Here is a 27,715-nt window from a genome sequence, read left to right as displayed (position 1 = left end):
TTATAATCCTTGCTTCTGAGGAAACTAAGCAAAAATACTTAAAAAAAACCCCAAAAGTATTTGGGTACATTATGGACAGTGGTGGCAAAACTCTAGATTTCACCTGCTCTTATGCAAACATAGGATGATGTGCAGGAATTCACTGAAATAATGCTAGATGTGCATCTCTCAGCAAGGTTGGGCTCTGCTGAAAAAAGATGCCTGGAATCTATTTCTCCTGTGCATTGAACTTTGTAGGGTTATCCAGGCAGCTGTAAAGGGAAATCATTGTAAAATGTTATCAAACCACAGCGATGATTTTCTACACACTTTCCACTGATGTAAAGTCCTATAAAAGTGCAAGGCAAAGAAAAACAAGACCTAGATAGTTGTCAGTCTAAATCTCCTTCCCTATATCGTCCAGGTTTCTGGAGAATTACCCAGATTTGGCTTTATTTCCTTATGCTTGTCAAATCCTGAGGCTTCTAGATATCAGCATGATTTCCAGAGCACATTACCTTGCAGTTCTTACTATCAGTCCCAATCAGCCACTGGAGCAGTAACGATGAGTCAGGCACAGGCACACCCTCTCTTCATGCCTCACACAGCCACAAGCCTCTTTACTCTGGCACACGTTTTCTCATGGCATCGCCGGGAATTCTTCCGTGTTCAAGAAATACTGGAGAAAAATAAAGCAGCAGAATGCTGTGTTTGTTTCTGGCTTGCAGATCAATCAAAAGCAGATCTTCTGCAGAGAGCAGTATCTGGCTCTAAGTGTCAATTATCATATGAATACAATGAACCATTACCACAAAATAAAGTACCAGCAGAAGCTAAATGAAGATCCTCTGGCATTGTAATTCCATATTTTCTGAACTGCTTTTCCCATCTGCAATTCATTCCTCCTCCTCAAACAACTCTACCTTGCGTATTAGTGCCACATACTGGAAATCATGATAACACATTATATTTAAAGGATTTCGTAATAGAAAACCAAGGTGCACTGACTTTATGAGGTATAGTTAATGAAACAACAGTATTTATATTTATCTTCCAAATGCTAGCATCTGTATTTCGTAGTTGTGTTATAACTTATGTAAAATAATTCTTAATTTTATGATAAAATCATGAAGTTTCCTCACTAAAGAAACAGAGAATCAAATTAAATTCCTTACCCTTAAGGGTTAATAAGTCTAACCACCTCCTGATATTCTTATAATTGTGCTTTAAAAAATCCACCCAATTGGTTGTCCCTTACTGCGGGATTTTACTATTTTTCCTGTTATGATTCAAGATGAGACTTAAAGGGGGACTGCTAGTCACCAGTCTAACATCAACTGCAGCATCTTGGGTGCTGTAGTCAAAACACACATCTAGCCTGCTTTTCTCCTTCACTAGCATAAAGTTTGCTGGAATTTGTAATAATCTGTTTTATTCGAAACAGCTTTACAAACCTACTGAATAAAACTAATGGGTACCTCAAATGTAAATTTTTATCTCTCTTCTTACTTCACTGATTAAATTCATGTAAGTAAGGAGATATAACTGAACCTTAAGTCACAACATAGAGGAAAAAACCCAAAGCTTTGTAGGAAGCTCTGAACTCCCTGTCAAAGTAAGACAATGCAAGACTCATAGCACTAATTTTTGCCTTACAGTGGAAATATAAGAAATACTTTTTTATTATTTACAGTCTAATCATTAATTGCTATTAAGATCACTCATTATGCTATGTAACACTTTATAGGTAAATGTAAAGATAATAAATAAAATGTTATTCTATTATGCTGACTAAATATAACCACTGGGAGATCCTTACTTACAGTTTTACAGAAATAAGCTATACATCTTATGTGAACTTGAAAAGAATACCCACAATTATAGTAGGCCGTACACAAAAACTCCCCGCCAAACCAGCCCCCACCTCTCAGAAAAACCCCAACACCTTACGTAGGAACTCAAAAAGGTGCACGCCAGGAACGCTTGCGCTTCAAGTCAATTCCCCCTTAGTTCTCCAGTTAGAATTTTAGTCTTTCTCTAACGCTAACCTCTGGTTACGCCTGAGGTCTCTCTTTTTTTTTGTTGTTATTTCCTTTAATTCCTGCGACTTTATAGCTTCCCCTCTCTGGTTGTTCTGGCTGAACACCAAGTTTGGCTGAGAACACTGACTCCCAACGAGGTGATCTGAAACCCTAATTGCAAGTTCAACTGCTAAATAGGCAGCTGAGCTGTCAGACAGAACTGCCCAGCTACCCAGACAAGGTGGGCTCAGGGATCAAGGGCGCAAAGGAGTGCCCCAAGAAAGAAGAGAACACAAGGCTAGGGTATCAAGATAAACTTTAAATACGCTTTATTCTCAGTGGAAGAACCCAAAAGAACAGCGACAGTAGCCAGGGAGAGACTCAGGGAGCGCTGAGCTGCATTACCTGTTGTTCCGTTCCACAGCGGGTCCCTCTCCCGCAGAGGTGCACCGCTCCTCAGCATCCTCTCATGCAGCAACAAGCCCACCTCACGAGCCTTCGGCACTTCCATCTTTCCCAACTCCACTGAACCCAGCAGCCTTCCCCCCGCCTCACCCGCCCGCCGCAGCTCACCGCCCCTCTCCTCGCACCTTCCCGCCTCGCCCCTCTTCTCACACCGCCGCTCGCGCACGCTACACCCCGGCTTGCGCGCGCGCGCCCGCCCGCCCTCCACTTTCTGCCTCAGGATTGGCTGTCCGCGGCATGGCCACGCCTGCCGCCGGTCTCGATTGGCCCTTGTGGCCGAGCGGCGGTTCGGCGGGGCTCTGCGCGGTGGGCGGGCGGGCAGGCAGTAGCGGCGCCGCCATTGGCGGGAAGGCAGCGGCCTGCAGGTTGGGCTGCGCCGCCGGCGGGGAGAAGCGTACAGGCGCTATTGTTGCCGGATCGCCGTAGAGAGGAGCGGGCGGACGGCGGGGCCGGGCGGGGCGGCGCGAGCCCAGCGGCAGCCATGAGCGGCGGCGTGTACGGGGGAGGTGAGTCCGGCGTCGCCTCGCTTGCCCGCCCTCCCCTCCCCCGCCCCGCGGCCGTTGGGCTCGGCGCCGTCCCGTGAGGCGGCGCGTGCGAGCCTTCCCCCGCCGCTTCCCGCCTCCCCGCCGCTCCCTCAGGCCGCGGGGGACCCCGGCCTGGCTCTCCCCAGAGCTCCGCAGCGGAGCCGGAGCCCTCCCGGTCCCTCTGTTTCATGGACGCGGGGCGGTAGCATGCGTGAGGAAGAAGAGGCGGCCGCAGGCCTTGTTTGTGTCCGTCCTGGCGTCGTTTCCCTGAGATGCTTCTCCCGGAGCCCGTCAGACCGTGGCCTTGGGCTGAATTGGTGCCGCCCGGGTGTCGGGTGGCCCGAGGAAACCCCCACGCTTTGGAAATGGGCGTGTGGTTTTCTGCCAGAACACTTGTGCACACATCCCGTGAGGGTCCAGGAGCAGCTTTGTTTCAGACTTTGATTTTCTTCAGACCGTGCAGAGCTCCTCAGCGAGAGCCAGGGCCCGGAAGGATGAGGGCACTTCGTGATGTGGCAGCCTTTGCTTTGCAGAATTGGTGTTTTCAGGCCCACCTTTCTAATCATCATCGCCCCGGGGGCTCTGGGCTCACCTGGGTTTGTGAGACTTAAGTTAGCACTTTTTGAAAGTTTGACTTACTTAGCTGAAACTATGTTCTCCCTCTCCTGTTAAAATTCCCCTTGTACTTATGCTAATATTGCAGTGTCCCAGTGAAAGCCTATCTGCAGTCTTCTAATAGCTCTCCGGTAACTGGAGTTCTGAATAGAATTTCTCCTTGCCTCAGAAAAGATGCCTTGGCTTGTTTTTCTTCTTTTGCAAGCAGAATAGACAAGGGGCAGGGAAAGGTCAGGATTGTAGTAGAGTGCAATAACTATTCACTACCTCTTTATTAACAATCTTTTCAGATGAAGTTGGGGCTCTCGTTTTTGACATTGGCTCGTATACAGTGAGAGCAGGCTATGCAGGCGAGGACTGTCCAAAGGTGAGAATCCGTGTGACTCAATGGAAATCCAGCATGAATTTATGCCTTAGATCTTGATTTTTAGTTATGAATTTTCAGAATACGCTGTTTTTTGTTTTGACTGTGTTGCATAAGGAAAGCTCTGAATTTATGAGAAAAAAAAACACCCAAAACATTAATAATTCTCATATACTATTTATCTTTTGCCTTACAGGTTGATTTTCCAACAGCCATTGGTGTGGTGCTAGAAAGGGACAATGGCAGCACTCTGATGGAGATAGATGGTGACAAAGGCAAACAAGGAGGCCCAACTTACTACATAGACACCAATGCCCTGAGAGTTCCAAGGGAAAACATGGAGGCCATTTCACCTTTAAAAAATGGAATGAGTATGGTGCTCTGTCTTTTTCTACTTGTTTTTAAAATAGCATTGCTAGATTGCAAAAAGTCCTAGCTCTCATGTAAATAGACGCTATTAACAGAAGCCTTAAGAATAGATGCTTGATTTACAGATTGCATGAAGTATAGTTGGTTCACAGTGTTAGTGAACTTTCAGCATAATTCTTGAAACGTTATGATCATGATGGTTACAGAGGAAGAGAATTTCACAAAGATATTAAAGGAGATATGTGTCTGCTGAGGATAGTTTTTGACTGAAGAGCTCGACGCAAAAGAAACCCAACCATTGGAGAACCTTTATGTATTTATGAAATGGAACAAAACTTAGAAGTAACTAATCTGCTCACATCGATGTTGTTATAGTTGAAGACTGGGATAGTTTCCAGGCAATTTTGGATCACACTTACAAGATGCATATTAAATCCGAAGCAAGTTTGCATCCTGTCCTTATGTCTGAAGCACCAGTAAGTAAAAGCGGCTTTGCATTTTGATAAGTCTTAACTGTATATTCTTGCTGACTCCACAAACATTTGCATGAGTTCTATTAGAAAGTATTTTCAATGTGCTATTGTTTTTTACTTATAAAAAAAAAAGTAAAAAAAAAAATTCGCACTGCGTGGAATAAAAGCAAAAAGATGTTTGTATGTTTTGTTATGTATTAAGTTACACTTAACAAAATGCCATTGAAAAACTGTCACTTGATTCAGCCTTACAACTCATATTATGTGACAGAGAATAAATAATATTTATAATGGAGAAAGTTTAATTTTTTCTGTCTTCATTTCTGTTAACGGCCTTGTAAGGTAAGTGAAATGGATGAATACAAATTTCTGGGAAAACAAGCAGACGAGATTTCTGTCATTTAATAATGCTCAGCATTCGAAAGGCGGATCTTAAAGTCAGAATACTGAAAGTAGACATGCCATACAAAAGTTATGCCATTCTTTCATAAAATCTTATGAAAATTATTTTCTTTTTCATTATTCCCTTGTGTTGAATTGTAGCTTGTGGAGTAAGGATGAATTTGCAATGATTATTGCATTTTTGGTGGCTCAGTGGGTGTCTTGAGTAGAGGTTCCCATTAACTTTCTCCTTACAGACCTAATCTTAATTTAGTGTATCGACTTGGAAACAACTTGACATTTTCAGTAGTATATAGAATACTTGATATATATCCTGGCTTAATCACAAGTGCAGTAGAATTGTAGGAAGATACCTTGGAAACAGGAAAATCTGGATTTATTTTTCTTTCAACTGGGCAAGTTATTTCATGTATCTTTCGCATTGTAAAATGAGCATGTTACTTGTTTAAGAGAGTTCTTTGGGACACTGGTACTGGAAGAGCTGTAGAAGTGCAAAGAACTCTCTGTTGTAACAGTGAAAGTATATTTCACTATTAGTTCTATGTGATAGAAAAACCTTAATGTATTGTAGAATTGGAATGAAAAAGGTTCTAAAGAAGTAAATTACTAGAAATCTGTCTCTCTAGGATTTTGGTGTGATTTGAAACCGTGGCTATAATAATTCCAATTACTTCTTTATTATGTTGGCATTCTTTTAGTGTGCCCAAGATAAACATACCTTCCTTTTGGTCACTTATTTGTGGTTTGGTTTGTTTTTTTCTTCTAGTGGAATACTAGAGCAAAGCGTGAAAAACTGACTGAGCTGATGTTTGAACACTACAACATCCCTGCTTTTTTCTTGTGTAAAACTGCTGTTCTAACAGCGTATCCTTTGAAACGTTTCACTGCTTTCCTCTGCCCCAGGGAATACGGTAAACTTATTCTAGGCAGTTCCTAGTATAACACCATGCCTGACTTTTCTTCTTTCAAACTGATTTTTCTGTAAACATCTACAAAGGAAGTAAACAAATTCCGTTTCTGAAGTTTAAAGCTTTAGAGCTCAGTTTTGATTTTCTCCCAATCTGACTGTTTTCCATGGAGGCGATGTCTTTTTTGGGGGGGATCTTTTTTATTTTTTTCCCTGGGATCTTTTTTTACTTTTTCTTCCCATTGTATACCATAGGTAAGAATATTAGAGACCTGAAATGGTGTTGTCCAGACTACTAAATACAGTAATTAGAGTTTGAAGTTCCCGTAGCCTTAAGATGAATATTTGTAATTATTTTAAACTAATAGCATGTTTTCAGCCTTGGAGTCTAAATGAGTTGTGTGTACTTAGAGCTTGCTGCATAGTATTGACGTGAAGTCTCACCGTTGTACATCCAAGCTCAAGTTACGTCACAGATAGAAGTTAAATGCCGTTCTCTCTAGGAGATTGTGTACTTCATAAAAAGAAGATGTGCTCTGGAAAACGGCAAAGCCAAGGAATAACACATCTGGGTCCTCATTCCTAGTTATGCTCTAATATGCATGGCAACGCGTTTTTCTAAAGTGAAAATTACAGTATTTTCCTTAATCATATTGGCTAGTTTTGCTAATGGGAGATCTACAGGTCTCATTTTGGACAGTGGAGCAACACACACCACTGCTATTCCAGTGCATGATGGATATGTACTTCAGCAAGGTAAAAATTTTCACAGGTAACAGCATTGTAGTACCAAGGTGGAGTTAGCTTGCTTTCTGCTTTTACAGCTTTGTTGTTGTTTTTAAATCTGTGTATCCCCTTAAATATGTAAAAATATGTAATGGTGTTCACTGACAAATAGTTTGTTGGGAGAGTTTATGCGTGATTTTGGTGCTTTCCAGGTTGGTGGGGTTTTTTTTGATTCTCTTTTTGTCTTCTAGGTATTGTAAAATCACCACTTGCGGGAGACTTTATTACTATGCAGTGCCGGGAATTGTTTCAGGAAATGAACATAGAGATAATTCCTCCATATATGATTGCTTCAAAGGTGGGAGAGTAACTTTATTTAGTAAGTGTTTGCTTTGGGAGACACTTAAATGGTTAACTGATGATCATGTTTCTTACAATCTCAGGAGGCAGTTCGTGAGGGATCACCAGCAAATTGGAAGAGAAAAGAGAAGTTACCACAGGTCACTAGGTCTTGGCATAACTATATGTGTAATGTAAGTAACTAAATAGGTCGTTTCTTCCACTCTGAAACTTTCTTAGGTGTCCAATAAAGAAGTTTTTTGTTTGCCAGTATATGAGGTTTTCCTCTTGAAGAACTAGAAGATCTTTAAAAAGTCAGTATCAATTCTATAAATTCTATAAAACTGAAGAATGAAATTCTTATAACCATATTATGCTTAACTCCATAGTGTGTGATTCAGGACTTCCAAGCTTCTGTCCTCCAAGTATCGGATTCAACCTATGATGAACAGTACGTCACTGTTTTGCTTCTTGTAAAATTAATTACCAGTTGTCCATTGCTGTTGGCTGGTTTTATTACAGAAGTAGTTTTTAAGTAAAATCTGTTTATTTCTGAAAGTAGAAATACAGTGTACATCCAGATGACAAATTTTTTTATTTAATATCCCAAGATGCATGAGATCATAATAAATATTATGGAAAGTGTAAGTCATATTAAACTCAATATTCCAGTTGAAACTTTGGTTTATAATGCCACTCAGATAACTTAACATCCTGTTTGTGTTGCACTTCAATATGTTACTTTCTGACTGATGCCCCAGGGTAGCAGCGCAGATGCCGACAGTTCATTACGAGTTCCCCAATGGCTACAACTGTGACTTTGGTGCTGAGCGTCTGAAAATTCCTGAGGGATTGTTTGACCCTTCTAATGTAAAGGTAAAGCAACTATGATTCGTAGTAGTTTGAAGGCTTTAAATTACTGATTATCGTGTGGCTTCCTTTTGTGTGATGTTCTTAGTTTCATGATTTTTATATATGGTTCTCTTGGAGGTACAATTTGCCTGTGTTATTTCGGAGTTGGGATAGCAAAGGATGAAAAGTAGTTCGCAATGGGTGGTGATGAGCTGAATGGGAAAATAGCAATTATTTTTTTTCCCCTTCCCTAAGGAATGCTTAGCTTCCTCTCTAGTAATATTTGTAAATTCAACTCATTCAATGCTCCTGTATGCCTTTCTCCTTTGAAGTGATGATGTGTAGATTCCTAATTTTGATTCTAGGGTTTGTCTGGTAACACGATGTTAGGTGTGAGCCACGTTGTCACGACAAGCGTTGGAATGTGCGATATAGACATCAGGCCGGTAAGTGTTAGTCAGACGTGTATTATTTTAGGGCATAGATATTTTTGTGCTGATGTAATTTTTTGGGACTTGAACGCTGTTGATGAAGTAATGTGGATTTCCAAGGATAATGATAAACATGTTAGAATAATTCTCTTTAAGTATTACATATTTGTATCTAAGAATACGTACAATTACTGTTTTGTCTTACAAAATGCTAAATCAGGATTTTTTACTTTTACTCAGCGTTTGTACCTATATTTAAATACCTAACGTCCAGATTTTGGCTGTCATTGCATAACGTGCATTGAATTGCCTTCAGATGAGCATTTTATGAACAGAACTTTGAGTGTTATCTTCAGATTCTTGGGCGTGGCAGAAATACTTTCTAAACATAACCAATCATACAGAAATTTTGTAGAAAGAAGGAAAGAGGTTTTAAAGGAAAACTTTTTTTTAAAAAAAACCCTCTATGTTCTAACTTTCTCAGGTGTCAGTTTGAAAACATTCAAGCTTGATACAGACTGCATGAGGATTGTTTCAAAAATTTTTCCTCTGAACTGGTGTGTCAGGCTGGCTGAGTAGGCCAGGCCATGATGTGTGTTCACCAACTGCAGCATTAGTGAGATTGAAAACTGTTGTAGCACTGTGGGGTTTTTCACTGTGGTCAGGACGTTCAGCTGTAAGAAAACTATTTGGATACAGGAGGTATCTAGGTGTAAGGTTCTCTATAGTTCTGTAGTAGAAAATATCTGTGAAATAATTTAATGTCAGTAATCTCATAGCTTCTGTCTTCCTTCTATAGTTAAATGTCAAAGTGTCTTGAAATATTTTTCAAGTGATTAAAAAAATTAATTGGATTGTGAGAGGTAATAAGTTGGCATCAAGCGCTGTTGATTATATGTACTTGTGTGCCATTCCTCTCTGTTCTGTGAAACAGTTGTTTTCAGAATTATTTCAGAGTCAATACCTTAGATTGCTTATTCTTTTTTTAGGGCCTCTATGGCAGCGTGATTGTAGCAGGAGGAAACACTCTAATACAGAGTTTCACAGACAGATTGAACAGAGAGCTCTCTCAGAAAACTCCACCGGTAAAAAAACTTGAAATTACTGTGTTAAGTTACTTACAACTTTGCTTTTCTGCAGCATAAATACAAACCCATGTAAGATAGTTTTGACTTTGTTAGGAACCACAGAGTAGAAGAGATTTTCATAGAGTAAAAAATCTCCTTCCCTAACAAAAAGAAAGAAGTCTTGAAAAGTTCTTACAAGGAATTAATTCCAGCAGATACTGTAACTGCTTTCTGCATCTCCATTCCTGCTTTCAAATTGTGATTCTAAGTTCTCTAATTATCCCTAAGCAACAGTCACTATTTTCCTTGGTGGCCTCTCTTCTGAAGTATTGCTGACTAACCTGAGGCAAATTCAGTCATTCTGCCTGAGGCCTTGTCATTTTGTCATGGGAATTGTTCTTCGTGAATTCTGCAGACAACCCAACCTACTCTTAGATAAAACCTGGTGATTTAACACATTTGTATTTTTTTTTAATCACTTTATGTCAAAGAAAGTATTAATACCTGTGTTCTTGAGCACATAAGCTTATGATATTTCTTGAATATTCCTACTCAAGAAAAAATGTTCTACTTGTAGCAACTCTGAAGTCATGAATGTTACGAGAAACTGAGAAAGATGGTTACTCGCTGCTTCTTACAATAGCTGAGGAGGAACCCACTGAAATTCACAGATTTTGTTACTGCAAGACACTTTGAAAGCAAAAGGAATGGATGGGTCCAAAAAGGATGAGGTTGACTAAGTTCAGCAACGTTAGACATTTTAGTCCCAGTGCACATTTTAAGTAGCCCAGTGTGAGAGATGACAATAGATACTGTATTTTTGATCTTCACCTGCCCCATTTCTAGCCTTAAGCATTTGCTGCTGCTCACTGTTGAGAGACAGGATAAAAGCCAGGTATGTTCTGTTCCACTCTGGCTGTTCGTGTATTCTAAGTACAAGGCTGATGAGCACTATTGCAAATTTAATAAAATTGACCTTTTTCACCCACATGTTGTTATAGACATCAGGTTCCTTGTGCTGTCCTTCCCTTGTCCTTAAGGGTCCCCAGCCTACGATTTGTCTGATTGTTCTTTCATTTTACCTCTTCTGTTCAGAGCATGCGCCTGAAGTTGATAGCGAACAACACAACGGTGGAGCGGAGGTTCAGCTCATGGATTGGTGGTTCCATTTTGGCGTCTTTGGTGAGTAAACCTGTCTCTGCGTTGCTGTACTAAGGAGCACTGTCACCCAAAACTAATTCCACTTAAGTGTGCATTGCAGAGTTTGTGCTGCTGTACCACAGTCTTGTCTCTCCTTGTGCCAGGGTGAAGGGAATCTGTTTTAAAAACAAGACAGCATGAGCGTTTCCAATCAAAACGTAACTCGTACATTCTCCTATTTTAATGGCAAGGTGCAGGCTCGAAATACGGTATCCAGAAGTGACGTGTATATGGTACACCATAAAAGTAGCAAACCTATTTCTGCATCATGTTCCTGAGCTTAATTCTACAAGTTACTGAGCACTGAAATGGTTTGTGGGGATTAATTTAGCAGTATGGGAAATGGAGACTGAAATCAGCTTTCAGTACTGCAACTTCCTGTCTTTAGTTTAGTTGCTAGCAATATAAAACTCAAAGGAAAAGACAGGTAAGCAGGTCAAGTCCTCTTACCTCATTTAATGTAAAGACTTGCTTGTTTTCCCTCCTAGGAAAAGCTAATCACGTTTCACTTAACCTTCATTTGTTTTCTGATTTTTTTTTTTTTTTTTTATTGTATGTTTTGTCTTTTTGGTTTTTTTTGTAGGGTACTTTTCAACAGATGTGGATTTCTAAACAAGAATATGAAGAAGGAGGGAAACAGTGTGTAGAAAGAAAATGTCCTTAAACCTCTTACTGTGAAAACTGCTGCCTGCTCAATGCTCCTCTGTTTCATAGCTTTAGCATACTCAGGAACGGGATGGACTCTTTTTGTAGAAAAGTTTATATTGGATTTTTGCATAATTCAAGTTCCATTTTAACAAACCTTAGAAATTTTGAGAGACCTAATTGGTACTATCATAGAAAAAGGATGTTTACGTCCCTTGTAAAGCAATAATTCATGTAACAAGCATTTTATAATTTTGTATAAATGTCTATTTTCTCTAGTATCTTTTCTTGGGAACAGCTTTACAGGTTAGCTTATAGATAGAAGTATAACCTTGCAAACACCCATGCAAATTTATTAAAAATCTGTTGTCTACTTTCATATATTAGTCTTCCTTGCTGGTACTTTGGCCTTAAATTGCTCTTATTTCTTTCTTAAAAAATAAAATTTGGTCTTTTATATTTGAGAAACTTTGTGAGTACTTGCAGAGAAAGTTCCTCTTCTGTTTTAAAAATGGAAAGTTTGTATTTAGAGATCTTCTATAGGTGACTGAGTTCAGTCTGAACTTTTACTCCTTAATAAAAGTGTTACATTCCATGTAGTGAATGTTATATTAAGCACTGGTTTGCTAATTTCCTATTATGGAGCAATTTCAGTTCAGTAAACAATCAGTGCTTTCCACCTGATATCTAAGAATGTATATAATGCCTTTGTCATGTAGGTGAGAAGCAAAACTTGTTCTAGCCAGGGAAGTTAAGGCCAAAAATTGTGTCTCCAAGACGAGAACAGTCATAGAAGGCCTCAGGATGTGGCTTGACCTTTTACAGGGAGCTGTAACACAAAGGGGCGGTCACTGCTTGTCTGCTGCTGGTTTAGCTCCCTCAGCTGACTCACAGCAGGGTCTGGAAGTGCCTGCGCTTTGCAGGGGGAGTGTGCACTCAGGGTCACTGGAAGTAGGATGACTTTTTTTTTCAGCAGGAACTGGCTGTCAAGATGCAGCTCTATGTTGCTGTTAAGCTTACTTTAATTTACAACTGTGTGATGTTCTGTGTTGAGACACAATTAAGTTTTGCTCCTTATCTTAAAAGCTGTGGAAAACCAAATAACAGTTAACTGACTCAAAAACGAAATTAAAATGTAAACAGTACTGCTACATTTTTTTGTATCCTAAAAGACCTTGTGGGTAAATAGTGATGAGGCCTCCAGTTGGAAACACTTTCGCATTACCTCCAAACAATAAAGTAATTTATCAAAACAAACAGCCTGCTTTTGTCTTACCATGATAACCATTAGTTTGCTCTGAAGACCAAGTTGCTTGCTGGAGATTGTCAAAGCTATTGACAAGCCATATTTCCCTCACAAAACGAGGCAATCTTAAGTCAGCTACAAGGTGATGTAAGTCACTGCCTGCCTATTGTTGTCATACTGGAAGAACTTAAGTCTGTCCAGTTTGCATTCACGTAGAATGTGGAATGTCAACTGAACTTGTATCATTAGCACACCACAATGAGTAACGCTTGATAAAATTACTGTGGCATCAGGGAAGTACTAAGATTGACTTGACAGCTTGTAGCTAGAAACGAAGCTATAAAGTAGTTTTTTTGCTTCTGTCAGTCGATGATGCATTTTAAGCTTTCCTTCTGTGTCATGTGCTTATGTTTCATTATGTCTAATCTTTTATCTTAAAATAATTACAGTACAGTGTTAATATCTGTGAATGTTCTAGCACCATTTAGAGAGCAAAACACTTTCTCACCACTGTGAAGAGTTTGTCTAAGAAGTGGGATTTTGTGTGATGCAGAAGAGTAACTGAAGGTCAGGATGACAGACATGTCTATCTCCTGTGGTTTTTGTTCCCTTGGAGTTTCCAGTGTTTTATCAGATGATACTGCATAGCACATGTGCTTACTGAAAGCTAGTGTTTGTGACTTTATTCGGAACTGCTACATAAACTCATTTGAAGGTTAAAAGCTTTCATGAAGTAGGTGTTTACCATAAACTGAGAGCAGTACCTTTCACTTCAATTTCACAGTATTACCAGTCTTCCTTCAAATGTTTTGCTTGCTGCAAAAAAGCACTGCACAAGCATTTGAATTTGTCATAGGTATTAGAAATCTGGGTGTAAAGACAGCACTGTTAAAAGTTCACATGCTAAATATTTCATACTTTCTAACAAGGCAGACTTAAAGCAGGGAAAAGGTTCCTTGTAGCAGACTGAAGAGCATATTTTCCCATGCTTTTATGCAGAAAGCATGTGTAACTTGGGTGACATACCAGTAACTCAGATCATCAGGGAACAAAACTAGTATGTAAGTTTCAGAAGCTCTCATGTTTCTCTGTTTAATGCTTATTCGTTAAACTAAACCAGGGAAACATTATCCTTAGACTTTATACTTTCACCTGGCAGTCAGGTGCTGCTTTTCACTGTTAACGATGTACATCTCACTTTTATAATAGCTGCTTAACGTGTCATTTTTCAAGTGTTTCTAGAAACAACTGCTAGGATTAATTTGAGTTATGCACCAAAGCTGCTTTTTAATTCCAGATCACAAGTTTAATTTTGATCAAATGTGGGATTTAAAAAAAAAAAAAAAAAAAAAAAAAAATGGAGACTCTCAGGAAAGCTCAGTCGAGTTGTATGCTGGTTTCAGAATTTGTTTCATGTTCCAGTCACAAAGATACTCAACCAATTGCTTGCAGTGCTCTTCCAGCACATTACTGGCTCTGGGATTTTACAGCAAGGTGAGGGAACTTCCTTTCCAAGACCTTCTGCCTTGTCCTCTCTAGGTTTTGTCTTCTTGCTCTTCTACGTAAAGCATTTTCAAGTCTGAGCCTGAAATAAAGAAGACAGTGTGGTTAATTTCTAGATAATTTGTAATATCCTTAATAAACTCAGTGCCCTAATAGAGGCTCCCAGTGATTAACACTTTTAGTATTCATTTGTTTTTGATAAGCAAAAACACTTGCAAAGCAAATTTTTTTCTTCTGCTTTTAGATTCTACAGAAATTCAACCTCTGGGAGGATCCTAGGTAGTCTGCATGTAAAGTTATTTTTACAATGCAACCAAGTCTCTTATAACTAAGATGGGAACAGCAAAAAGAAACAGAGCGAGCTGTAACTTTAAAAAGCTTTATTCTTCAGTCCACTAGCAGTAAAAACAACAAAACAATAAGATTATTACTACTTTTTCCTTCCAAAGTGGAATAAGGAGGACTGAGGAACAGATCAGAAAATAATGTAAAAAAAAAAATAAATCTTTTGACCTGATGAAGCGATTCACATGAGGTAAGTAATAGAATTTCTTCTTTTTGTGTTTTTTGTTCAAGTACCATGGTATTGGCCATTCCTTGTAAGTGTACCTGTTAAAGACAGATGAAAATGATTATAGAACATATACTTTTTGTCTTCATTCTTGGATTCTACCAGTTACGCTTGGCTGCAGTAGGGTGATGAAGCGGTCTGAGCGGTAGATTGCAAAATTTGTATGTGGGTATTTCTTTCAGCTCTGTCGCTGTCTTGGTTTGTAACTACATCTCAAACATCACTTGGCATCTTCCTGTAGAAAGCAGTCTTGCTTTAAAAACTGTAGATGTTTGAAGAGAGGGCCCAATATAGATATGATTCTTTGCATTTATATTTTAAAATTACTCCTTCATAAGAAAAGCTTTCAAAAGCTGATGTGAACAAACCGCATCAGGAGAGGGTTTTTTTCTACTACAATTTTCTTTTAAATGCCAGTGTTGGAGTGTCATGTCAAGTGCCGATCTGCCTGAACATAAGTCTTTCCCTCTAAATACAGACTGTTATTTCTGTTCGGGGTTTCTCTTGCATATGGGCTGCACAGATGGCTTGTGCAGACTCACCCACAGACTCCAGCGCATCCAGATTGTGTCAGACCTACTGCTATGTGTATTGCAGAGTTTCTGCATGTGCTTAGGAGATCATTTCCTGTTTGCCCCTGCTTTAACTGAGGACTGGGCTTCCAAACATATGGACAAACCCTTCTTTGTGGTCAGTGCTTCCAAGCAGAAAGAGATACGCAAAAGCCTCGTCTCTAGAGATGTAAGTCTAGTGGTTAGTGCATTTAGTACCCTGCTGATTTATATTTAATGGGTAAACAAAAGGATAATGACTGAAAATTCACCATTATTTATTTATTATGACCTGTTATCTACACTTCTACTGCAGAGCTGAATACTGTTATTAGTGCTTCAGATGCCACTATGATGTGCGTAAAAATACTGGTTAAGGAAAAAGCAGGTCCTGCCAGAGCCTTCAGTGTCATCACCTGAAAATACAGATTATTGAAAGTATCTGGACAGTAAATAATTCTAAAGGTAGAAGCTTCTAACTAAGTTAAATAGGTGCCAAGACTAGTAGGGAACTCCAGCAGATGTTTATGTGGTTCCATGCAATGCTCTGGGTGGTTCAGTCAGAACACAGTTGTCCCCCAATGTGTGGATTTTGCATTATAACTAAGGAAAGTCCAAACAGTTCCACTTGGACAGTACTCCCTAGTTCATTCATGTGTTACAGAATAGCTGTAGTAACAGACACTCAGAGTACAGAAATTATATTGGTTACATGGAACTAATTTTCTTTTAATTAATGGTAGAGTTTGCCCTTGAATTCTTTGGAACAATTATAACGACACTGAAAAACAAAAAACTTGCTCCAAAATTCAAGAAGCACCTGAATGCTGACCAGAAAACATGTTTATTTCTATACAGTATATGCATCCTTTCTTGATTAGATATAGATTTTCTGATAAAGACACATGCCACAAGAAAAATTCACACATATGAAACAAAAATTCTCTTCCATACCAGTAGGTGCGTCCTAAGAAGTCATGTCTCCACTCGCCAGGTACTGGTTTTTCATGGCCAGTTTGTAAAAGCCTCAAAGCAATTTCTCTTTCTCTGACAACTAAGTCTATATTTTTCATAGATTTTTCTACCTGGAAATAGGAAATAGTTTCAGGATGGGCCAACAAAACACAATGCTGCCAATCTAAAAGACCTCAAATGAAGATCTAAGACAAAATTTAAAGGCAAAGCGAAGGTGAAACATACTGGGAGTTCCATCATGAGTAATCTCACAGTTGTGGACTAAGTGAAACAGTTGGATTGGCCCTATGTACTAGAACAGTAAAGAATGAGTGCCTAACTCTTTTTTTTTTTTTAAAAAACCTAACTTGCAATCAGAACAGGTACAACATCACTGATGTCTGATATTTCATTAAAGACTGGCCAGCTAATACATAAAGCCAGATCTAATGCTGATGCTACAAGTACAGAAAGCTCGGAGGCAGGGGCAGGAAGGAAGCAGGAGAAGCAAATGGAAGATACGCTGCATGTATTTCTGTCAGGTGGTTTGTAATGGCTGTTTGTTATTCTAGTTTTCACTTTGGAGTCTGGTCGCAGCCTCAATGACGCCTGTTGGCTGATCAGAAAGCTGCCTTGACCAAACTATGACGCTTGAGGTGAAGGTTTTTAGCCAGGTCTGTCTCATAACATTCATCTAAAACACACAACATATGGCAACATGTTAAACGCACTGGGAAGCTGCTAGAGCTAATTGTAATACGCAGATTGCTGTATTTTTGTCTCAGCGCGATGACAGTGTTCAACTGCTGCTTGACTTCCTGGGCTTCAGCCAAAACCAAGTAGGCAATTAGTAAGATTTGACTTTTGAAGTGTTGGGGCCACTTACTTAACAAGTTCCCTCCCAGCAAGTTCTGCTGTGATTCATAGTTGCTGAAGATGGATGTGTAGGTGGGACTAAGCAGAAAATACTGCTCAGAATGGGAATCACAAATCACAGCTGAGAAACCATATTATGATAAATTAGAACAAGATACACTAGGAGATTCAGAAAAATGTTTTATATTGGATCTTCCCTATTTATAAGCTGAAATGACAAGAGTAGGAGACCAAATAAATTTATGTCTGACACAAAAACCAGAGATGATAATGCAGATGCACATGCATGTGATGGGAAGTAACAGTTAAATGATTAACCATACAAAGAAAACCAGAGGAACAATGTAAAGGTCAGAGTTTTTCCAAATTAAATTGGATAAATAGGGGGGTATCTGAGAATATCTCTCATGTCAAACAGCTGAATTATTTAACTGGCCAGTGAAGGTGCACGTTTCCATCTGTGAGACGTAAGTATAGAGATGGCAGTTGACTTATAAGTAAATGAAGTTTTCAATGGTAAAGATACTGAGAAAAGAATTTAACAAATTAGTGGTGGAATCATAAGAATGCAGAAGTAGTAGGGGATGACAAAAGCAAGGACAGCAAAGAACCAAAGGACGCAAGTTTGGAGATGACAAATCTCAGGCAAGAATCTGGCACAAGTTAAGAGAGAAAAGAATTTTGTGAAGGGTTTACCAGAAAGTTTCTAAAACTCCTCTAGTGCAGTTCCAGGGCATGAAAATGGCAAAATATTTCTTGCTGCTACATAACAGGTGGAGAGGCCTTTCTGACAATGTTGCTTGAGCACAGTGTTTGTGTTTATACTAAAACCAGGGATATAATTTTTAAAAATGGTCGTAAACTTGTTTACAAACTCTCCACCTTTCATTCAGCCATTTTACTTAGAGATGTATTTTTAACTAGTATGAAAAAGTTACCTTTTCTAATCGTTCTGGACTTGGCATAGGCCTGAGTTGTCGTTTCGATTCTTGCTCTAAAGTTAAAAGCATGTTTTTTTCCTTCAGTAGGACATACCTAGATCAGAAAGCACAGTACTTCAAAAATCATTTCTAGATGCATTGGCAATTATTCACTTACTGCCCCGCTGGACAGAGCACAGTGGTCCAACCTCTAATCCCAGATCCTACACCTGCTAGCTTCAGAAAGAAGCAGAAAGATACTGACCAGCTGGAGAAAGCCCAGCAGAGGTGGGCAGGGAGGGCTGACCTACAAGGACACACAAGGAGAGGCTGAATTTACTTAACCTGGAATAAAAGGCAGCTAAGGAGGGAAGAGGTTAACACTAAGTAGTCTTCCACGACCTGACAAAGAGCCAGACTCTTCTTACAGGTGCACAGCAAAAGGACAAGTTATAGCAAGGAAAAAACTATTCTCAGTAATAATTAAGTACTAGTTTAGCCCACAGGCTAGGCAGGCTGCCTACAGTGGTAATGCCATCTCCAGCCTCAGTTTCAAAGTTGGAATGGATGCAGACCTGAACAACCTGATGTAATTTAGTGGTGACCCTCACCAGAGGTCACGTCCAGCCATGTCTGTCCTGCAGTTCAAAGAATCCCCAAAGGGCTCAGACTCAGCCTCTTCGTACCAAACCCAGACCTTTTGCACTGGACACGACTGTCACACCACACCTGCGGTACAGCCTTCGTATTCCGTGCAGTATTGGAACTCAGGCTGCTCCAAGCCCAACACAGGCTTCAGCATGCAGAGCTGTATGGCAGCCTAAGTTTTCTGGCTCAAACGTTCGCTAGCCACGTTTTAATAAAAAGGGCAGAGCTACTTTGAAAGAAGAGAAGCTACTTCACTAAAATTTCCTTACCAAAGTTTGTGCAAGTCTTCGCTACTCTTGCCCCTTAGCTGCTTTATATTCCATGCATCCCCTGTAAAAAAAAAATATAAAAATTAAAAAAAAAAATCAATTTAATAGAACAAAGTTCTCTTATTCTGACAAAAATGTGCTTCTATTAGCAGGCTCAGCTGACTTAACAAAACAAGGATCACTTTTTGAAAAAAAAACCACTACTTTTTGGAAAGCTATCCTTGCAGATATTCAGCTTTGCTTGGAATATACAAATACATTAAAAAGGTAATGACACATACTGCTTATTTGTGTTTGTAAAAGGCCGGGAACAGGGAAAACTACAAGAAGAATCGTTACGTTGAAATATTTTTCTTCCATGTTACTGTATGTTTCATCAAAGAACATGTCTTCTGTGATACACTCTTAAGAGCAAGGCAGAAGATTTACAGCAAAATATTTTGCTGTATAATAGCTATTTGCTTTCATAAACACATAATACACACAGAAAAAATAAAATTAACAGGCATAAGGATGTACAAATATGTGTATGAACATATACATAAAAAAAATAAGTTTTATGTAGCTATGAATACTTCCTATAATGCAAAAGGTCAGATTTCAGCTGAGCACAAGTGGCTCAAAGATCACCATCAGAAACACTAAATATAACTCACCAGACTTCACTGTTTTTTCTCCCCAGTTTCTTGGATCATCAAAAAACTCCTCCAGACCTTTCCGAGACAAAGTAGTGTGCAGAAACTTCACCTGACGGAGGGGCTCAACTTTTGCTAGGTTCTTGTGGAACAGATTCTGTGTCAATCTGTAAGAAATTAGAAGGAAAACTATACGTGGTAAGAAAATAATGTTCAGTTAAATGAGAATGTTTCTTTCACTCGTGAAGGCACCGGTCCTACAGACAGAGGAGAACTACGGCCCAGGGACAAAAGACACGAATTCAGCTCTTCACAGAGAGTCACGTCACTGTCGTTTTCTCCTCTACTCAGCTCACCTGATTACCATTTACCTACACTCAGAGACATGTAAGAATTCGAAAATTAGAAGAAAGAATAAGTGTGAGCTACGCCGTACAAAACCGCCTCCTCCTACACCGACTTTAAATGGCCACAGCAGCAAACACACGGTGGAAGCACAAAAACAAACAACCACGCGGGAGGCGTAGCGACTGCAAACCGAGGAAACTGACCACCACGTTCAACCGGTACCTCATAACACGAGGTAACATCACTCTGCAGCCCCCGGCCGAGGGTCAGCAGCCGCACACCGGCACAGGCTCCCGCTACCGGCGGCTCTCCTTCCCCCCGGGCACCGCGCCGCTACGCGCCCGGCCCCGCCCCAACCGGCTCCCGAGCCTCGGCCTGCCCGCCCCGATGCCCACCCGGGAAAGGCTGCAGCCGCCGCGCCCGGCCGCGCTCCCGACAGCCGCAGCGCGCCGCTGAAGCGCCGGCACAGGGCGGCCATGGCCGCGGCTGCCGCCATGACCGCCGCCGCCCCTCCCACAATGCCTGGCGCCGAGGACGGCGTCCCGCGAGGGCGCCGGAAGGACAGTGACGGACTGCCCTTTCCCAAGATGGCGGCGGGCTAGCTTCACGCCGCTGCGGAGAGTGGCGTCGCCGGCTCCGCCCCCTTGCCAGTCCCAGCGATGGCAGCCATGAGCCTGCTGCTGCGGGCAGCGGCTGCCTGGGGAGCTCGGCGGGCGGCGGGCGGCGCGGCGGGCGGCGCTCGCTTCCCCTCGCTCGCCGGGGCCGCCCGCCTCCCCGGCGCCGTCGGTAGGGCCTGGGCGGCGGGAACGAGGGCAGGGCGGCGGGTGTGCCGGGGCGAGGTGACCTTGGGGAGCGGCGGAGAGGTGCCCCTGAGGAGAGGGCGCGGCGTGGGGGCCTCTGTCGCGGCTCGGGGCGTTGCGGGGCTCGGGCCGTTCCCGCTCCTCGGGGCCGGGGCAGGAGCACGGAGCCGGCGGCGGTGACGTTCCGGGTTGCTGCGGCGCTTCCTCGGCCGAGCAGCTGTAGGAAACCCGCTCGACGTGCAGGAAAATCCCTCGAGGGGGTGCGACGGGTATCGCCGTTCCTCTGACAAGTTACTTTTCGTGGGTAGAGCGTGGATCAGAATTGGCCAAACTTGGTAACCTGTTCATCTGGGAATTTACTTGGCTCCGTGTAATGACATTCGGTTATTTATTTGTTGGGATTTACAGGTAGAAGTAGATCTGGGTCTAAAGTTAGAAGAAAAATATGTTCGTTCTAGCGAAATGGGAACTTAGTTCAGGCTTTTAGGACCATTGATGTCCTCCAGAAAAGCAGCTCATAACTTCCCAGCCTCTGCTTTGTGCTGCTTTATTTTTCCACACCTGCATTGTTGACCTTATCCTGGCACAATCACCAAAGGGAGAAAAAAATGCAATAGAATCATAGAATCACAGAATGGTTTGGGTTGGAAGGGACCTCAAAGATCATCTAGTTCCAACCCCCCTGCCATGGGCAGGGACATCCTCCACTACCCCAGGTTGCCCAAAGCCTCATCCATCATACTTTGGTTCCATTTTCAGCTCCTGTACGACATAGCAGCAGCCATGGGAAAAGAATGTTTATTATCAAGGCAACGAGTTTTTATGATACTCGATTTCTGAACTTGTTGGTGAGTTAAAAACAAATTTATTTTGTTCAGTATAACATGCCTTACAAATCGTGTAAGAGTGTCTAAAATACAATTTTCTCTATTGTTTATGTGACAGCATGTAAAATGTGGTTAGCACTATTCGCTTATGAATTTCCAATCCTCCTCCTGAAGAATGTTTTTGTCATATGTCGTTAAATCAGGGCCAGATGAAGTAATAAGACTGGCTAAATGGCAGAGATTGCAATGGGCACTTAAATTAAGGCTGTAGTAGCATTCTTAAATTATGTGCCTGTGCTTATATAATGTGTAACCTACAAATGCTTTCCACTCTGTCCTTCTTTTTAAAACACATGAGGTTACTCTTCTGCAGAGTTTGCCTTCAATTCCCTAAACCGCTAACACCAGAGATTAGACTTAGGGAGCCTGACCTGAGTTTAACCCCTCAAAAGCTAGGTGTCGGGTGAAGCCTGTTATGATGATAACAGCCAACCTGATACAATCCCTGAGTGCCATCGGGCTTCCTCTATCTATCTTCCACAGTTTCCGAAGCCAGCAGTGGGTTTATTTCTGTCGGATTATATGGCTTTGGTGTTGGTGCCTTGTTACAGCAAAATGCTGAAGCCAGCCATCGCAAGATGCTGAGACCACGTTCAGGGAAGGCATTACTGTCTGCTTTGGCAGAGGCTGACCTTCCTGGGAGATGGAAAGCTGAACTAAATGGGTTCATGGACTGACACAGAATCACTGTTTCTGTGTTCTGGTTTGTTAATGAACTCATTTTAGGTTTTTTGAACTCATTTTAAGTAGCAGTATGTCTTTACATACAACATCCCTATCTAACTTATGAATGCAAATCTAAGAACTCTTGGCTGTACATGATTTTCAGACTAACTTCATCTAAATTTTGTCAGGCTTCTCAGTTTCTCATACTGTTTCTTTTTCTTTTTGTCCCCTGTACAGAGATTCTATGTATTTCTGACGGGAATACCAGTGGCACTATTCATAACATATGTCAACATCTTCATTGGTGAGTGCTGTCATGACTAAGCTAAGTACACAGTCAAAATTCTTAAATAGATAAATGGCAACTAAGCATTCTAGATAAGAAAAAAAAAGGTCTTTTAAGACTTGCTCCTTGGAAGACCATGAAATAGGCCTAATGGTTATGGTAATATTGTCTAAGTACATAGAAGAAGTTGCCAGTATTTTTCTTTTTCTATAGTTGTTGCATTTTTCTAAAAGCTGCCCACATTTTTAAAAACTGAAAAATTCCATCTTTTGATAGTCTTTCAAGCATCAGTGAGGTTTAGTGAACACTTCTGTATTCAGATGAGGAGTCTGTACCACTTTTGTTTTACATACTTCTTTAAGAAGGCTGCATACACTGCAACTGTCACTTTTTATCTAGTAAAAAAGCCAAAATTCTGCTTGGCAGTAAGTGTTTTAAATCTACTACTGTAATAGTGTGGAATTAACTTAATAGAGAAATTAAGAAAAATCCGTGCCTTCAGCTCTTATACTTGAAAGGGCATTTCTGTGGACTTGATCTTAGTTATTTCTTCTGCATAGCTGCTAATTCCACCCTTTTGTTGTGTGGCTTAAAGGCTATGAGCTGGATACATGCAGTGTGAAGTGTCTGGAAAAATTACAAATCCCATTTTTCTAAATAGAGCTCAGATTGAGAGATTAAGTACTCTCCATGTAAAATAATGATGTTTTCCTACTGGGAAAGGCAGAATATAAAGTACTTAGAAAAAAAAAAAAATACTTGAATTAAATGTTCCTCCCCTTTTTTCCTTGTCAGGTGAAGCTGAACTTGCAGAGATTCCCGAAGGTTATATTCCAGAGTATTGGGAATACTACAAAGTGAGTGCAACATAGAAAAAGGTGGCATGTTGTGGACAGTCTTCCTCTTGATGATACTTTTGAGAGTAAAACGTACGGAGTCTGATAATGAGGATGGCCATATACCTGCCATTGGGTATCAGTGCAGTAGAACTCAAATTGTGCAATTATGATTTTGGTAAACTTGCTTTTTTTTGGTTTCATGGAACATGCGTGTTGCTGTAGGAAACCTGTTTATTGACACAAGTAGATGGAAATGATCTGTAACTTTATGCTAAACTGCTGAAGCTATATGCCAAGAATTCTTTTGTAATATTCCTGAACAGTAAGAACAACCTTCTGTTCTCTTTATTCTTAGCATGCAGTTTTTGTCTTTGTTTCCTGCTCTGAAACTACAGCATCCTAAGATCCTGGAGTTTGAAGTGACATTACTTTCTTTTGTATTGTCTCCAAGCGTTGTTTCAACATCCAACATCACATGTGCTTTTACATCTAGAATTGAAGATTTTTCTAGTCAGAAATGCAAGGTTTTCTAGTCAGAACGCAACTGTTTCCATTTTGTTGTATTTTCTGAGTTAGTCCCCAGCTTCATGCTGCGAGCACTTTTTTGGTTTTGATAGGAAGTAATTGAATTCAGCAATACTATTCTGACCGTTTAAGTAATTTAGACTTTTGTTCCTAGTGAAATGGCATCTTTGTGGAAGCAAAACTTTTAAAATAGAGGGAGGTAGACTCAGATTGGATATTAGGAAAAAATTTTTTACCATGAGAGTTGTAGAACACTGGAACAGGTTGCCCAGAGAGGTGGTGGATGCTCCATCCCTGGAGACGTTCAAGGCCAGGTTGGACGAGGCCCTGAGCAACCTGATCTAGTTGGAGATATCCCTGTTCCTTGCAGGGGGGTTGGACTAGATGACCTTTGAAGGTCCCTTCCAGCCCTAACCATTCTATGATTCTATGATTCTATGAATTCAGCAATACTATTCTGACTGTTTAAGTAATTTAGACTTTTGTTCCTAGTGAAATGGCATCTTTGTGGAAGCAAAACTTTAAAACGTTACTGATTACGGTAAGAGGTTTTGAGTCCGTTTCTGTGATTACAGTGGCAGTTTAATGAACTTCAGCAGAAAGAAAACAAATCACATCTTCCACTAACTTTTAATTTTGCCACAGAATAGTCATTTGCAGATTATTTTGGCTTTCAAAATGGCAAAGAAATACAGGTTTTTAGGGTTCTGATCTTCCAAATGGTTGAGCATGTTTTTAACTTTACTATTATGGTTTGAATGGCAGCACCCATAGCGTTGATGACGTTTTCAGGCCTGGGACCATGCAATATGATTCAGTTATGATGACATTTCTGCTTGGAAATTGTACGAATAACCTCCGCTTTTATATTTTTTAGCACCCTATAAGTCGCTGGATAGCTCGTTATTTACTCGACCCCCCTGAAAAGAACTATGAGAAAGAGATGGCTTTGCTTGATGTTGAAGCGAAGAAAGCTGAACTGAGGTACGTTACATAGTTGAAGTGTTTTAAAATACTGACACGTGTTGCAGTTGACTGATTTTGCGTAACGTACTGTGTTGGATGCTGATGTAACATGCCATGTACCACTTGACCCTGGGTGCTTGCTGCACTGGCTGGTGCCAAAGTGGAAGTTACAGTATCCGTAGTCCCTGCCTTCTCAGTAATTTTAAGATTACCAGAACTGGAATGATCCAAGGGCGGTCTTGTAAAATAACAATGTCTCTTCAGGAGAGTTCATGTTTATAAAGGTATAGCTCTGTCTTCCTGAGTCAGGAAACGAACAACTCTTTTGCCTCTATTAGTGCTTAATTGAGTAGCTAAATAACAGCTTACAGGACTGGTCAGGTTCCATGTTGGTGTTGCAAATTTTGTGGGCAGCAACGACGTTGTACAGAGTTTATTCTGTACTTACTCAGAGTAAACTGTGGTGGTAGAACAAAGTCTGAGTTCCACGAACTGTTGCTATTGAGACCAAGACAGTATAGCTCCTTCTGCCATCACATTTACTTCTGATTTTCTTGCTCCTACTTATTTTTAGTTGAGAGCTGTGTCAAAACTGTCTGGCCTTTTACTAGGCAAGAACCTGTGACAGAACTACAAGTATATTTTTATTACTCTTTTGTGAGACAACTTGCTGAAAAAGAAAGAAATAGAAGGATGTAATAGCCCATGTTTTAGTTGAACCCTTCCTATTTTGGTATTACCTATGCTCCAGGAGTATTTCTAAACCGTAGCTACTAAATTCATTGCTGTTGTCAGTAATGCTCTGATGTTAAACATTAATATATGTATGATTAAAACCAATAAACGTCATGTTGAGTGTTATTGTGGCTTTTTTTTTTTTTTTTCAGACTGATGGAGTTAAAGGCACGCAGACTGATGAGACACAGGGGAGATGGACCTTGGTATCATTATGAAACACCAGATAAAAATCTTACTGACAATTCTATGAAATCCACACCTGACAATTAAAGAATTTTAAGACAGTACACACGGTCTTAAATGCATACCAACAAATTGTGACTGAGCTACGTAATATACATCCTGCTGTTTGCTGACAGAAATGAATAAAAATAAACAACATTTGTGTTGACTCTGATAATTTGAAAGAAACTGTGTGGCAGTTAAGCTCGGATAGCTGTTCAGGTTGTTAGTCAGAGAAACTGCCTTATGTCAGTTGCCAACAATTACTCCTTTTCTCCAGAACACCAATGTGGAACGGGCTTTGTGACCTAATATATGTGACACAAGTTGGTAGTCTTAGTCTTCATCATGTGATTTCTAGTATTTAAAGTTTTAAATGAAAGGTACAAGAAACTGTAAGGCTTTTTTATTTCGAAATGGCTTGTGTCAGGTAATTTGTGGAAGATGAACTAAGGAAGAAAAATAACTTCAGATCTTTGAAATATTAGGATTATATCTACCACTTTAGACAAATATGTTATTTCTCCTTACTTGTAGTCAAACTCATCTTTCACTGTTTTTTCCCAACTTGCATATTGTTCAACATCTGCTATCATTTTCTCTGCATTATCTCAGAAGTTTCTCTCTTTACATTTAGTACCCTTCATCCCTGATAGTATCAGCCATGCTGCTGCTTCATTAGTTTTGTCACCAGTTTGAAAATGTTTCCTCTTATGTATGTGTAATTTATGTTTGTCCACTCTTTCATTTTCTCCAGTCTCACCTCTTTTACAGTCTGTGTCTGGAAAAGTCTTCTTAAAGAGACTCTTAAAAAATACATAATTTAAAAAAAAAAAAAAAAAACAACACAGAATATAACTGACAGAATTCTGTGCATCGTTCAGAACTGGACACTTCTCTGCATAGATCATCCAAAAAGTGGTCTTTTCTAGAATTCTAGAACATCTTTCAACATTGCTCTGGTTATTTTTTTGTTTGCTTGGCTGGGTTTTTTTAATGTTGCTAATGTTTTAAGCAATGTTTTCACGTTATTGATACTGTTAGCTTTCTGCTTCTTGTAATGGGCTTAGTAAGATGAGCAAGGGAAAAATGGGAAACTGCTTATTGAAGGTTATTACAAAAGGATCGCTAAATGTCTGAAGAGCAAGGATCAAGCCAGGGAGAATGATACAGGTTGCCATTTTAATGAGTTTTATGGATCATCTTATCACTGCTGGCTGAACAGATACCATCTTCTGTGGTGTAATTACACAACTTTTAGTAAATAAAAATTCAAATCTGGACAGCAAAATCTTGAAGTGAAAAGTTCAAGCTTTATGCTCCCAATGCGTTTAGCATAGAGAGGCCACATAAGTGATTTTGGAGATGAAAAGGATAAACCTTTCTGGTAACGTTTAGGATTATTCAAAGGCTTCTTTTCCAGAGTGAATTGGAATTAAAAAAGCAGACCAAAAGAGTTTATATATGTTGTGGTTTAACCCAGCTGGCAGCTACACGCCATGCAGCTGCTTGCTCATCCTCTCCCACCCCCAGGGGATAGGGAAGAGAATCAAAGGGGAAAAGGAAAGGAGACTCGTGGGTTGAGATAAGAACAATTTAATAATAATAAAAGTAACAATGATAAAAATAATAAAAATATTATTATCTATAATAATATATACAACGAAGTGATGCACAGTGTAATTGCTCACCACCTGCTGACCAATGGCTGTCCCATTCCGGCTAGCAATCTTGAAACAGGAAATTCTCAAAACTGCAATTCTGGAAGAGCGAGAGTCCCAAAAAGAGATCCAAAGAGATCGAGAGACTCAAACTTCCCAGCCAACCCTCATCTATATTCTGGCTATAACGTTGCATGATATGGAATATTCCGTTGGCCAATTTGG

General features: G+C 40.3%; 3 protein-coding genes across 4 annotated transcripts; 2 read left to right on the top strand and 1 right to left on the bottom strand.

Moving 5' to 3' along the window:
- Positions 1-2,940: 2,940 nt before the first annotated feature.
- On the top strand, positions 2,941-12,591 carry ACTL6A (actin like 6A). Its single transcript, XM_086618153.1, has 14 exons — positions 2,941-2,971; positions 3,895-3,971; positions 4,165-4,339; positions 4,713-4,813; positions 5,979-6,076; positions 6,781-6,875; positions 7,097-7,203; positions 7,289-7,378; positions 7,574-7,635; positions 7,946-8,060; positions 8,402-8,482; positions 9,457-9,552; positions 10,630-10,716; positions 11,318-12,591. Exons 1-14 carry the CDS (start codon positions 2,947-2,949, stop codon positions 11,396-11,398), a joined length of 1,290 nt encoding a protein of 429 aa, XP_086474279.1. The 5' UTR covers positions 2,941-2,946; the 3' UTR covers positions 11,399-12,591.
- A 1,362-nt stretch (positions 12,592-13,953) lies between these two features.
- MRPL47 (mitochondrial ribosomal protein L47) lies at positions 13,954-20,396 on the bottom strand. Of its 2 annotated transcripts, none has more exons than XM_086618409.1 (7): positions 20,296-20,396; positions 19,574-19,719; positions 18,918-18,978; positions 18,019-18,115; positions 16,205-16,335; positions 14,642-14,737; positions 13,954-14,210 (listed from the first exon to the last, which is right to left on the bottom strand). In XM_086618409.1, exons 1-7 carry the CDS (start codon positions 20,394-20,396, stop codon positions 14,093-14,095), a joined length of 750 nt encoding a protein of 249 aa, XP_086474535.1. In that variant the 3' UTR covers positions 13,954-14,092. The 2 variants fall into 2 exon arrangements, with proteins under 2 accessions (XP_086474535.1, XP_086474536.1); XM_086618410.1 differs by lacking the exon at positions 20,296-20,396 and adding an exon at positions 20,123-20,184.
- Positions 20,397-20,559: 163 nt separating this feature from the next.
- On the top strand, positions 20,560-26,026 carry NDUFB5 (NADH:ubiquinone oxidoreductase subunit B5). Its single transcript, XM_086618394.1, has 6 exons — positions 20,560-20,686; positions 21,460-21,548; positions 22,491-22,557; positions 23,335-23,396; positions 24,781-24,887; positions 25,757-26,026. The coding sequence occupies exons 1-6, from the start codon at positions 20,560-20,562 to the stop codon at positions 25,875-25,877; spliced, it is 573 nt and encodes a 190-aa protein (XP_086474520.1). The 3' UTR covers positions 25,878-26,026.
- Positions 26,027-27,715: the final 1,689 nt, after the last annotated feature.

The sequence above is a fragment of the Tauraco erythrolophus genome, chromosome 11 (genome assembly GCF_009769465.1).
Source record: "Tauraco erythrolophus isolate bTauEry1 chromosome 11, bTauEry1.pri, whole genome shotgun sequence".
NCBI classification, from domain to species: domain Eukaryota; kingdom Metazoa; phylum Chordata; class Aves; order Musophagiformes; family Musophagidae; genus Tauraco; species Tauraco erythrolophus.
This window is presented reverse-complemented; position numbering and strand designations above follow the sequence as displayed.